At 67.9% G+C, this 12,229-nt stretch overlaps 1 protein-coding gene across 2 annotated transcripts in view; it reads right to left on the bottom strand.

Moving 5' to 3' along the window:
- COL9A3 (collagen type IX alpha 3 chain) overlaps window positions 1-11,820 on the bottom strand; it is a 23,041-nt gene extending 11,221 nt beyond the window's left edge. Inside the window, exons 1-24 of one of the 2 annotated variants that reach the window (XM_073888376.1) lie at window positions 11,687-11,820; window positions 11,057-11,125; window positions 9,805-9,840; window positions 9,044-9,115; window positions 8,443-8,496; window positions 7,720-7,755; window positions 7,445-7,468; window positions 7,161-7,214; window positions 6,731-6,784; window positions 6,325-6,366; window positions 5,225-5,281; window positions 4,809-4,862; window positions 4,151-4,204; window positions 3,791-3,844; window positions 3,491-3,544; window positions 2,984-3,037; window positions 2,312-2,365; window positions 1,593-1,646; window positions 1,448-1,501; window positions 1,279-1,323; window positions 1,125-1,178; window positions 982-1,035; window positions 450-503; window positions 272-343 (exon numbers count right to left, since the gene is read on the bottom strand). In XM_073888376.1, the coding sequence (XP_073744477.1) occupies window positions 272-343; window positions 450-503; window positions 982-1,035; window positions 1,125-1,178; window positions 1,279-1,323; window positions 1,448-1,501; window positions 1,593-1,646; window positions 2,312-2,365; window positions 2,984-3,037; window positions 3,491-3,544; window positions 3,791-3,844; window positions 4,151-4,204; window positions 4,809-4,862; window positions 5,225-5,281; window positions 6,325-6,366; window positions 6,731-6,784; window positions 7,161-7,214; window positions 7,445-7,468; window positions 7,720-7,755; window positions 8,443-8,496; window positions 9,044-9,115; window positions 9,805-9,840; window positions 11,057-11,125; window positions 11,687-11,770 (1,293 nt within the window). In that variant the 5' untranslated portion in view covers window positions 11,771-11,820. The remainder of the gene's footprint in view (window positions 1-271; window positions 344-449; window positions 504-981; window positions 1,036-1,124; window positions 1,179-1,278; window positions 1,324-1,447; window positions 1,502-1,592; window positions 1,647-2,311; window positions 2,366-2,983; window positions 3,038-3,490; window positions 3,545-3,790; window positions 3,845-4,150; window positions 4,205-4,808; window positions 4,863-5,224; window positions 5,282-6,324; window positions 6,367-6,730; window positions 6,785-7,160; window positions 7,215-7,444; window positions 7,469-7,719; window positions 7,756-8,442; window positions 8,497-9,043; window positions 9,116-9,804; window positions 9,841-11,056; window positions 11,126-11,686) is intronic. The other variant, XM_073888377.1, reaches the window with a different exon arrangement.
- Between the last annotated feature and the right edge of the window lie 409 nt (window positions 11,821-12,229).

A 12,229-nucleotide genomic window follows, 5' to 3' on the forward strand; every position in this document is an offset into this window, starting at 1 on the left:
GGAGGAGGGGAAGGGGGGAGGAGGAGGAGGGGAAGGGAGGAGGGGAAGGGGGAGGAGGAGGAGGGGAAGGGAGGAGGGGAAGGGGAAGGGAGGAGGGGAAGGGGAAGGGAGGAGGGGAAGGGGGAGGAGGGGAAGGGGGAGGGGAGGAGGGGAAGGGGGAGGGGAGGAGGGAAGGGGAGGAGGGGAGGGGAGAGGAGGGGAGACGGGGACGGGGGGGGGGGGGGGGGGGGGCGGGTTAAGGGGGAGGGGGCGGGCCGAGACAGCCACTCACCAGGTCACCAGTGCCACCACGGAGGCCCTGGGGGCCCGGCAGGCCAGGGTCGCCCGTGCTGCCCTTCTGGCCCTACAGACAAGGACCCAGCCAGTCGGCACCCACGCGGGAGCCCCGGGAGACCCCGCCCCCCGCCCGGCAGGCCCCCCTCGGCTCACTGGACCTAAACCTCACCCACCTGGAAGCCTCGGACTCCAGGGGCTCCAGGAGGGCCTTGCGGGCCCAGAGCCCCCTGAAAGAGAGGAGGAGGGAGTGAGTCCCGCTCTGCTTGCCTGGGGGACGCTGGGCAAACCCAGGAGCCAGTCCCCAGCCGTCGGGCCCAACAGAGGTGGGGGGCCTGGTGGGGGGCAGCTGGGGGGTTGTAGAGCTCAGGCTCGCCCTCAGATCCCACGCATCAGTCTTGGGAGCCAGGCACCCACAGCTGGGGCTGCTGGGGTCCCCAGGGCTGGTGTCCTTAAGGAGTGGGCAGCTCCCACTGCCCCTCGTGGAGCCCGAGGCCGGGCTGCTGTCCTCGGCCAGGCGTGGTGACTCAGGCCCTGGGCACAGAGGTCTCAAGCACAGAACAGCTGGGCCTGGCCCTCACCATCTCTCGGCTTTTGCGGGGTCAGCCCACGGATGCGTCCCAAATGCCTCCCCAGCCTGCAGAGACCCGGTCACATGGCAAGGCCTCCGTGCCCATCCCCTGGGCCACACGGCACCCCCTCACTCACCGCCGAGCCCCTGTGGCCAGCCTCACCACGCTCCCCAGGCACACCGACGTCTCCCTGCACGAGGAGAAGGGGAGTGTGGGTGTCAGCGGGGTCCGGGGACATGGGGGCGGGGGGCGGGGGGCGGGGAAGGTGGGCACACTTACTGGGATGCCAGGCTCTCCTGAGGGGCCGGCCTCCCCCAGCTCTCCAGCTCGGCCCTGCACAGGACGGGAGAGCTCTGAGTGCCCACACGGCCCCTCCGTCCAGGCCCGGGCGCTGCCCCTGCCCGCCCCCCCACAGGACCAAGAAGCCACATACCAGTTCTCCCTTCTCGCCCTTGGACCCTGCTCGTCCCGGGAGGCCCTGCGCAAGTCAGAGGTCAGGGCTGCTGAGCCCGCGGCAGAGCACCCCCCAAGGGGGCACCTCCCCCTGCACAAGCCCCCACTCGGGGGCCCCAGGGGCACCGAAGGAAGCCCCGTGCCCTCACCGGCAGCCCGTTGGGACCCTTCTCTCCTAAGGCGCCGTTACGACCAGACTCTCCCTGCGGAGCATCGGGGGACAGGCTGCTGAGGCCCGGGAGGCCGAACCCCCACAGACCTCCCTGCCCTGCAGGCCGCCGGCCCAACACCAACCTTCTCGCCGTGCAGTCCCGGCACGCCATCCCGGCCGTCCTTGCCTGGAGCACCCTGGGGACAGGGGGCGGCGTGAGGCCCGGCGGGCCCCTCCTTAGCCCTTCCTCCCCGGGCCCCGGGCCGTATCTGTGGTCACACAGCGCAGCGGCCACACGGTGACCCGGGCTGCCCTCAGACTCTGCAGCCGAGGCCACTGGTGCCCGGCTGTGAAGGGCCTGCAGGCCACGTGCTGTCCCCCACCTGCCCGCAAGGATGCTGCCCCGTGGCCTGTGTCACAGGTGAGGGAAAAGGCTGGGGAGCCGGCAGGAGCGCACACGGCCTCCCTCAGGTCCCTCCCTTCGTCCTGCTTCCCCAGGGGAGGAGGCCAGAGGGGCCCACAGGGGGCCCCGTGCTCGAGGGCGGGTCAGGAGGGGACCGGGAGGGAGCGCAGGTGCGGGCTGAGCGCGGGATGAGGGGGCACAGGTGCCCCAGGAGCCTCAGAGCCCTCCTGGCTCCACGCCCCCAGAAGGCAGAGGCACTTAAGACCCTCCACCTGTGTGTGGCATGCGCGGCCCCGTGCAGATTCCGGGGGGCCGACGGGGGGCCCCACGCCGGCCGGGGACACCCCGCAGTTGAAGGAGAAGGATTCTCCGGGGTCGGGGGGGCAGCTGCAGGTGACGGAAGCCATCAGGGCAGCAACGGCCTGCTCGCCCAGCGCGTGGGCAGCCGTGGGTACTCACCTGCTCTCCGCCCGGCCCCGCCACCCCAGGGACTCCTTTGGGACCAGGTCTGCCCTGAAAGACACACAAACCACTGCATCTGGGGGGACCTTGAGGGATGCTCCTCGTGGACGATGCCCCTTGTTCCCAGGCACGCTTGGGCCGGGGACGCTGGACTCCGGGTATGTGCCCAGGGCTGGGGCACAGCTTCGTTGGCCCATCCCAACACCAGGGGAAAGGCTTGTCAAGCTGGGACCTAGCTTAGCATCCTGTGGCCGCTGGGCTCGGTCCAGGGCACAAAGAGGCCGGTTTGAAGGTGACCACAGGCAAATGACAGCTTAGGGACAGTCACCCCAGTTGCTTGATCATCTCTCAGCTTATGTTCACCCACCCAACCCAAGAGACATTTTCTCTGTTATTCCATTTCATAGCCGGACAACCCTGGCCCGAGGTCTGGCACGGCCCAGAGCGTCTCAGCTGGATGTGTGTCAGCTGCCGCCAGACACGAGCTCGTTAGAGCCCCCAGGAGACCTGCCCAGGAACCCCGCCGGCCAGGCGCAGCTGCTGTCCAGTGACATACCCCCGCAGGAAAGGGCAGGCCCCCACCCCTGGCACGTGCCAACTGGGTGTCCCCCCCACCCCGATCAGGTTCTTTGGAGGAAGGACCCAGAGAAGCAAGGTTCTCTTACTTACAAGGTCACCCTTGGGGCCGCGGAAACCCTCTGGGCCCCTCTCGCCTCTGTCACCCTGAAATGACAGTGGGGGGTGGGGGGTGGGGGACGGTACAGAAAGTTAACAACTGGAGAAGGTGGGAGAGCTGGACTGACGTGAGACTGGCCAGGCTTGGCGCTAGAAGTGCTCAGAGGCAGTGGGACTGATGCTGCTGAGGGTCACAGAGGCCAGGGGTGCTGACCGTACCTCACGCATGTCCAGAGAGAAGAATACCAATCTCCCACCAAAAACAGGGTCTTCTGGTAAACTCAACCCACCCCTCCAGGTGTGCCCCCCCCCAAGTGTGCCCACGGCCACCTGCTCAGGTGTGCCCAGGGTGTACATGCCCTTGAGGGGACTCAGCCCCGGGAAGGGCCAGCACAGCGCAGCCCAGTGGGACGGGGGGAGGCCCCTGAGTGTGGAGGAGGAAAGGGGACAGAGAGCCTAGGCCTGCACAAGCCTGCCCTCCGCCCCCAGATGCACACATACCACTTTCCCGGGGGCTCCTGGGATCCCTGGCGGCCCTCGGAATCCAATGGGACCCTGTGAAGGAAAGGGGGTGTCTGGCCAGCATCCCTCAGAGGACCTGGCTCCATCCAGAGAGAACCTGCCTCCAGCAGCCCCAACCAAACACCCCCCAGCAGGCCCCTCCCCACTGGCCACCCAGTGGTCCCACACCCTCCCTCCTCCCCCATTTTCCAGGGTCTCCTCTCTGGCTCCCCGCCACCCTCCCCGTCTGGAGGTGGCCTCCCACAACGGCCTGCGCTGATGTGGGGCTGGCAGACTTACCCTGTCCCCTGGGGGTCCAGCCGGCCCTGGCAGGCCTCGAAGGCCCCGAGGCCCCTGTGAGGAGAAAGCTGGAAAGGCAGGGCCTGGGCCGGCGGCCTGCCTCCCCCCCCCCCCCCCGGGACTACACGCCCCCCGGGAGCCACTGAGGGCCCCACAGTCTTTCCTAGAAGCACCTGACCTTAGGCCAGGCCCCGGAGGGGGAGGGGGCCACAGGCCCTGGGACTTGCAGCCTGGCAGAGGCAGGACCCTGGCCCAGTACCCCGCGGCAGGCACCTGCTAGACCATCCCCTGCAGCCCTATGCAGTCCAAGGGGCTCCGATCCCACCTCCGCACCCCTGTCCAGCCCCTCCCCCTCCTCACCTGCAGCCCCACAGTGCCTGGGATGCCAGCAGGCCCCGGGGGGCCAGGATCACCCTGCAATGGAGGTCAAGGGGTGTGAGCTGGGTCAGCCCGAGCTCTTGCAGTACCTCTCTGAGCCCACTGGTCCCCCCACCTGAGCCCATGCAGCAGGGGCCGTTGCCCTACTCATACCGAGCCTCTGAGGCTGAGGGGTACTGGCCCTCCTCTAGAGAAAGAGAGACCCCCAGCCTTTCCCAGAAGCCTCTGCCTGGCTGGCGTGGGTCCTTCTGTCAGCCACGTTGCGACCTCACCGGCTAGAGATGTACCCAGCCTTACCTGAAGCCTGTGTGTACAGACAAACATATCCTCCACGGGCAGTGGCCACAGGGGTAGGAGGGTGGCGGGGGCCTCCCAGAGACACTTCTCCGGCCACCAGGGGGGCCCGCCTGAGCTCAGGGAACTTCACACGAGACCAGGCAGGAGGGGGTCTGTCCAGAGACCCTGCCCCAGATCACCCGGCTCTGACCAGCCAGGCCCCTCAGAGGTCGAGTGCATAGTGTGCCCCAGATGCAGCCGGTACTCCCTCACCCCCCCACCCCCCACCTGTGGGGCCCCAGCCGTCCCCCCAGAGCCAAGCACCCGTCCCTCCTGCCAACACCCCCCCAGAGCCCGCGTTCACCTTCTCGCCGCCCTTGCCGACCTCTCCTTGCTCCCCTTTGTAGCCGGTGGGCCCCTGAAAGCCAGAGGTGAGCCATGAGTCACAGCCCATCCCCAGCAGCCCTGAATAGAGGCCTGCACGGCCACCAGCCCAGGTGGGGAAACTGAGGCCTGGTCAAGACTGGGCAGGGCCTCCCAGTCCTGGTGGCCACACCAGTGCCCAGCGGTTACCACTGTGGAACGGGGGATGGGGCCAGAGCGGGGCCTCCAGGCTGGGCCGGAAGCCAGCCCTCCTTTCTTCCTGCAACAACTAGGGCAGACTTTCTGGACCCTCATGTCCCCCCAACTCCCCTCTAGATCTCAAGGCCCACGTTGGACCAGGCTGCCTCCTCCTGTGGGGCGTGGAGGGGGCTCAGCCACCCTGTGGCCACTGCTCACCTTGAACCCTGGCATTCCTGGGGGACCGGGAGGGCCTGGTGGGCAGATGGCCGGGCACTGTTGGAAGACAGAGTGGTCAGAGCCCTCCGGACAGCCCGGGACCTGGCAGAGTTCAGCACCCAGGGGCCCTGAGATGGGCCCTTCCACCAAGCGAAGGGGGCCTCGGGCCACACCACGGCCTCCTGGGACCCCAGACAGGGCCTCATTCGGTGCAGCTGTGGGGTGCAGGGAGGCGCTGCCCGGAGCCAGCCCTCGGCTGCCTGGCCTCTCATGGCCTCCTGCTCAGAGCCGGCTCCCCTTTCTCAGCGGACGTTTAGCAACAGTGGCTGCTGGCTTCCCAGGGGGGCCTGCAGCCAATTTCAGGCCAGGCTTCTCTTCAGGGCACAGATGTGCTTTAGGACGGGTGTCCTGCAGGCGCAGACGGGATGCTCCACACCCAGGGGCACGGTGAAACCCAAGGGACCGCACTGGGTTTTCTGGATCATTCCACAGCTAATCTGGCACAGAGCCAGGGCCATCCGTCTCCGCCCTCGCCGCTCCTGCCTGGCCCGACGCCCGGGGCCCAGCCCTTCTCCTGATCCTGCAAGATCCCTAAACCCTCCCTCTGGGACACCAACGGGTCCAGTGGGGCTGGCCTCCTGCAGGAGTGCAAGACCTCTGCATGCCAGCTAGAGGCTGACCCTTCCGGGACCAGCTGCACACCGCGGAGAAAGCCCCGGGGCCACCCAGATGTTGCTTGTCTCTTTCCAGGAGTGACAAAGCTCAAAGACGAAGAGACACTAGTCCAGAGCCTTCTATGTGGCCGAGACACCATGCCTGCACCACCCAGAGCAGCAGACACTGGCCACGTGTGGCTGGACACTCAGAATGTGGCCGCACCACGGAGGGGCTGGCCAGCTGACAGCTCCATCGCGCTCCGCTCAGATCGGCACTGCTGCACGCGGCCAGGGCGCAGGGTGGCTGTGTCCAGAGCTGGTGCCACCGGCACGGGCCCCCATCCCTGCCCTCCTGCGGGTGGGGACGGGCCACTCTCCACATGGGTCCCAGAGGCAGTGGGTGGGGCACACCAGCCCCCTTCACAAATGGCTGCGAACACCTACCTGGAGGTCGGTGGCGCCTTCAGGGAGGACCCCTGGGTGACCCTGGAACACGAAGACAGCTGACTTTGACGCCCTTCCCCTCCCTCCCTGCCACCCGCCCCTACAGGCCTGCCAGAGGGCTCAGGCCCTGCCTCCCCTGCAGTGGCCTGTGCTGGGCACCAACGAGGACAGAGACCGCTGCCTTTGGGGCAGAGTGGCCACCGGTCCGAGCCCTGCCCCCCCCCCCCACGTCAGCTGACCCAGCCGCCGCCGCCGTGGCCCTGGGCTCCGCGCACGTCTGGGAAGTGGACGGGAGTGCACATGGGCGTGGGTTCGGGGCAGGGGGCCCTGGGGGACGGGAAAGTCAAGCCCACCATGCCCGGCACTTCCCCCAGAGCAGCTCTGGCGCCCCCTGTCCCATACTTACCGGGGGTCCAGGAGGTCCCGGAGGGCCGGGGAGGCCTGGTAGTCCAGAGGGTCCCTGGGGGGCAGATTACAACGTTAGGTGGAGCAGGACCAGCCTCCACCTAAGGAGAGGTGACCAGCTACTTCCAGAGAGAAGCCTCCCTCCCCTGTGCCCTTATGGGGATACCCCACTCTGCCTGCCTCCCGCTGCCCTGGACTTGGGCTGGTGTCCACGGTGCCTCCCGAGGCCTAGTCTGTCCTTGTCCCTGAGGGTCAATCAGGGCGTCTGTCAAGGCCACCAAGAGAGGAAAGGGGGGAGGGATAGACGGGGGGAAGGGAGGAGGGGGAGGGGGGAGAAAAGGGGGCAGAGCCCTTGGCGGTTGGATTGGGGGTGTCCTGACGGCCAGGGCCCTGCTCTGAGCAGTGGGGGAAGGTCAGGGGCAGCCACTCACCGGGGGGCCCCGGAGGCCCATTCCACCTGGGACACCGCTCTCTCCTGCCTCTCCCTGGGGGGGGGGGTAAGGGAGTGAGACACGGGGTCTGTACCCACAGAGCTCTGAGGACCCCACGCAGTGCTGGTCTGCCCTCTCTGAAGGGACAGCAACCCCGGGCAGCCGGTCAGGTGGCTGCCCCTGAGGAGGCCCACCCCAGCCCCGGTTTGGGACCTGGCGGCCAGCTTGGCTCTGAGTGTGGTGGGTATGCTGGGACGGGGGCTGTGAGGGTGGTCAGTACTCACGGGGGGTCCGGGGAGGCCTTTGCCCTGCAATACCAAGCACTGGGTCAGAACTTGCCAGGGACGGGATAGGTTTGCCTGCCACCCCACCCCTACCCCAAGACAGGTGGGGCGCAGGGGGGGAGCACCTCAGGGGGTGAGCGCCGGGTGCAGGAGACCCTCCCTGGGGGAGAGAGGGCATGGCCCAGGAGCCAGCCTGGCAGGCAAGGGGGCTAGGCAGGTTCCCGGAGGGCCCCCCCACCCTGGTCGGTCCCGCTGCAGGAGGACACGGTACTTACCCCCAGCCCGGGAGGCCCTGGGGGTCCCAGACTTCCCTGCAGAAGGAAACCAGGGTGTCAGGAGCGGGCTGGGCCCAGGCTCCCAGGCCTCTGAGAGCAAACCTGTTCCCCTCCCCCACTCTTGGGGGGGGCATCTCCGTTTTACATTAGACTGAGGCCCAGGGGGGACCCCGGATGCCCCAGTGGCCCAGGACAGGTCTTCTGCCAACAGTCGTGCTGAGGAAGATCCAGACTCGGTTGGAAGTGGATGCAGAAAGCCTCACGGAGCAGGCAGGCCAGGCCGGCGGGAAGGCCCAGCACCAGGCCTCCCTGAGCCCCACAGAAGGGCCGCCACGCTTGGCTCTGGTGACTGAGGGAGCCCGGGACCCCAGGCAGCCAGGGCCTCCTGCGGCCTTGTGTCCAGAAGACATGGTCCTGGCACTGGAGGGGGCTCCTCCAGGGGCTCCCTACAGAAAGCCTGCAGCTGCCCCTCCCTCCCCTCTTCCCAGAAGGAGGCAGCACAGAAGGCTGGTCATCCCCCAACCCGACTGAACGCGAGGACAACCATGACCAGAGGCCAGTGTGGGACGGGCCACCCCGTGCCCACCTGCCTTTCTGCAGCCCTGTGCCTCCTCACAGACACGGGCCCAACAGCACGGCCAGTCTGTGGACAGAGCGCGCTCAGCCCGGCCCGCCAGCCGGGGACCCCCCGAGACGAACCCTCGCGTGCGGCGCAGCACTGACCCGCTCTCCAGGCGCGCCCTTGGGGCCGGGTGGTCCGTCCTGCCCTGTCAGGCCCTGGGGAGAGAGGCAGAGGAGGGCTCGAGGGGCCACACGGGAGGCCCCACTGAGGGCACTTCCCTAACTAAAATGGGTCCAGAGGCTGAGGAGGGCTTTGCATGTGGCCCCCCTGGCTCCAGCCCGCCCGCCGTCCACCTGCAGGGCCCGAGGCTCTGGGGGCGTGAGGAGCTGGGGGGTCCAGCAGGCCAGGGAGCTCACGTCTCAGATCCCTGCTCTGAGAGTGGTCCTGGGGCCAGCCTGGGGCTCAGAGCGGCCTGGATAAGGGGCGTCTGGTCCAGGGAAGACGAGCCAGCAGCGTTTTCACCTCTGCTGTGGGCCGGCTCTGCCCTGGCCAGCCGTGGCCGGGCGCTACAGGCTCTGGGCTCAAGGCCAGCAGAGCCTGCCGGGGGACATTCGGACACTTTGGGGACAGAGCACGCACAGCTGGGGAACAGCAACTAAACTCGACTCCAGGGCTCAAACCCCTCCAGGTCCAGGCCCAGAGCGGGGCGGAGGGGCCCGGAAGAGGGGGCTCTCGGGAGGGGGGAGGGGCAGGCACACTCACGTCCGCTCCAGGCAGTCCTGGCAGCCCAGCCTCTCCCGGTTTCCCTGGCTTCCCTGGGGCCCCTTTTGGTCCCTGGAGGAAGGGGGCGGGGTGGGGAGCGGGCAGAGGCCTGAGAGCAGGTCCGGCCCAGAGCCTTGGCCTTCACCAATAAGAGAAGGGCTTTCCAGCTGGGGCACCGCCCAGCAACTAGAGATCGGCTCCTGTCCACCAGAGGCCCGGCCCTGCCTGCTCTCCTGCAGACCGGGCCCCCCGCCCCCCCCCTGGGCCCCCGCCCCCCCCCCCTCCCGCTGCCCCCCCTACCTGCTCTCCCCCAGACTGCCCCCCCCCCCCCCCCCCCGCCATGGGCCCAGCCACCGCCCTCTCCAGCTGCCCCCCTTACCCAATCACACCTATAGGACATTCACTTGGATGCTTTGCTCACCTGATGCTTTGGCCGCCCCAGCTAAGGGCCAGTGGGTCCCTCTGTGGGACTGCCTGTGTGCCCCCAGGACCCTCAGTTCCCAAGCCTGAACGGCTCTGGGGAAGCTCACTGTGGCACCTGGCCTGCCTGGCACAAAGGCGGCTTCCAGGCTGGACCCCACCCAGAGATACCCTGAATCCCACACACCCCCTCCCACCCACTTCCTAGCCAGGCCCTTGCTCTGAGGCCTCTGAGGCCTCCCGCCTGGCAGGCAACCCAGGGCCCGGTGTAGTGGAAAGGGGTGTCAATGACCCCTCTGTTCTAGGTCCACCCCTCCCCTCACTGGAGCTGGGACACTCACCGAGGACCCGGGCAGACCCGGAGGCCCAACTTCTCCCTGCAGAGGGAAGACACCCACATGTGAGCAGCGTCTCCTGAAAACCCAGGCCTGGGAGGCCCCAGGAGATGATACGAGAACACCCCCACCCCATCCACATTTAGGGGGCACCTCCCCTGTGTGGTCAGGCGCAGAGGCGGGAGTGGGGCGGGGCGGGGGAGTCGGACAGCTGGGGCTCAGCCCCTACAGGGCCCACATACCTTTCGAGGGCAGAGGGCACACCACCTCCAGAAGCAAAAGGAACGTGTCCCACAGCCCTCCACCCCCACCCCACCAGCCCAAGAAGCTTCAGAAGGTGGGCCGTGGGCACTGAGAGGCCTCCTGCTCCCACCTGATTCAGGGCGGCAGTCTCCCAGACTCGCAGAGGCCCAAGGAGGCACCCCAGCCCCCCCCCCCCCCCCGGCCCCCAGACCCGACCCCCCTTTAACTGAGGCTTGCAGGCCAGGTTTTTAAGGGGAGGCCTCCCCAGAAGGAACAATTCAACTTGACTCCTGTCAGCCTGGGAGTCCTGGGGGGCCAGGGGCCCAGCCCTGGTGGGAGGGGCATAGGGGCCAGCCTTGGGCTGTCCTGCCCCTCTCTGCCTCCACCCTGCAGGGCTGTCGCTGAGCACCCTGTGGGTCCGGGCCGGCCAGGGTTGGGGTGGGTAGGAGACTTGGGGCCATCCAGGGCCTGGGGGACTCAGAGGCTCAGGGCTAGTCAAGGTGCGGCTCCTGTGGTACATTATGGGTAAGGAGAGGCCTGGAGCAGGCCCCTACCTTTCATGGAGGTGGCTGGATTGGGGGTTCACCCCAGATAGTCCTGGGGGAGGCAGGCTGCAGGATTGGGCCACACTTGACCTGGGACACCCATGGAGGACGCCATCTCTGGGGCAGAGCCAGCCCCCAAGCCCCCTCTGAAGCTGGCTCCAGCCCCAAGCAGCCTCCAACGAGACCCACCCAGGGGGACAGGCCCTGCACGTCCACCGCCGTGGACCCTCTGGGGACTCTTTCAGGACTCAGTGCTCGCAGTTCTAGTCCAAAGACTACTGTGCAGCGCCCCCTCCCCCTGCTCTGGGGGCACAATCCCGGTGGGGTGAACCCTGAGCAGGACCCGTACCCCTTTGCCAGCCCTGGGAGGTGGGCATTGGTTTTGTCTCCATCAGGTCTGGGGCTCAGGGAAATTGGGGCCGGACTAGAACCCCACCGAACACTCTGGGGCCCCTCCCACCCCAACTTACATCAATGCCATCCTTGCCCGGCTTCCCAGGGGGCCCTTGGGGGCCAGGGGGGCCTTGGGGTCCCACTTTCTGAAATGGAGAAATGTCATTATGCAGCTGTGCTATCCCGCCCTCGCCCGTGGGGCAGGTCCCCCTGGGCAGCCTCAGGTCAGCCCAACAGAGTGTCCCCTCTCTGGGTCGGGAACAGAGCTGGGGCCTGGCTCCAGCGGCCCCCCAAACCAAGCCTGCCTCAGAGACCCCCCCAGAGCCTGGGGCCGGCAGTATCTGCTGCCTCCATCCTCGGGCCGGGAGGGGCTGGGCCACGGCCCCACGGGAGCCTCAGGGAACAAAGGCGGCATTGTGCCTCTCTGGTGGGGGTGGTGGCACTGGCAGCAGCCGACCCAGCCAGGCAAGGACAGGGCACCGTCCTGGGCTCATCCACGATGCGTCTCGGCCGGCCACGGGCTCGAGGGCTGCGCCGGCTCTCCAAGTGTCCTCGAGTTCAGGCTCACTCGCTGGCCCAGGGTGGCTAGGGGGAGGGTGGTCCCCGGGCCGCGCGGCTCGACGTCCCCCCCCTCAGAGCCCCAGACTCCCACCCCGGCCGCCGAGCCCCGGTGCGAGCCCAGCGCACCGCTCCAGCCCCGCGCTCACCTGCGCCTCGCTCACCTGTGCCGTGCTCAGGGTCACGGCCAGGAGCTGCCCGAGCAGGAGCAGCAGTGTGGGGGCTCCGGCCATGGCTGCACTCGCGCTCTGAGCGGCACCAGCGGCGGCCGCCTGGGCTCTGAGCAGCGGGCGGGGCGGGCGGCGGGCTGGACGCCAGTTCCCGCCCCGCCGGCCCGGGCACAAGCCCCCCATTCAGCAGGGCCCACCTGGGGCTTCCGCACCGCCCCACGCCTCCCCGCCGAGCCGGCCCGGGCAAAGAAAGAAACCCAGTGGCAGTTTTTTGGCCAGCCTCTGAGTTAAAATTATCCCCAGACTGATGAGTTACACACATATACCTTTGAGCGAATAAGAAAGACGCTCTTTTCTCCGCTTGCTCCTCAACCAGGGTATGGAGAGAGGGAACAATTCCACATTGAAGGCTTCTTTGGAGAAGGGGCAGCCTCAGCCCTAGAGACGGGGTGACCTCCCCAGGGTCCTGAGTAGGATTGAGGCTGCCCAAGGCTCAGGAAGACCCCAGACCGGCCCCCCACA

This window comes from Callorhinus ursinus, unplaced genomic scaffold (genome assembly GCF_003265705.2).
Source record: "Callorhinus ursinus isolate GAN/ISIS: 27379988/994484 unplaced genomic scaffold, GSC_fseal_2.0 scaffold89, whole genome shotgun sequence".
Classification (NCBI taxonomy): domain Eukaryota; kingdom Metazoa; phylum Chordata; class Mammalia; order Carnivora; family Otariidae; genus Callorhinus; species Callorhinus ursinus.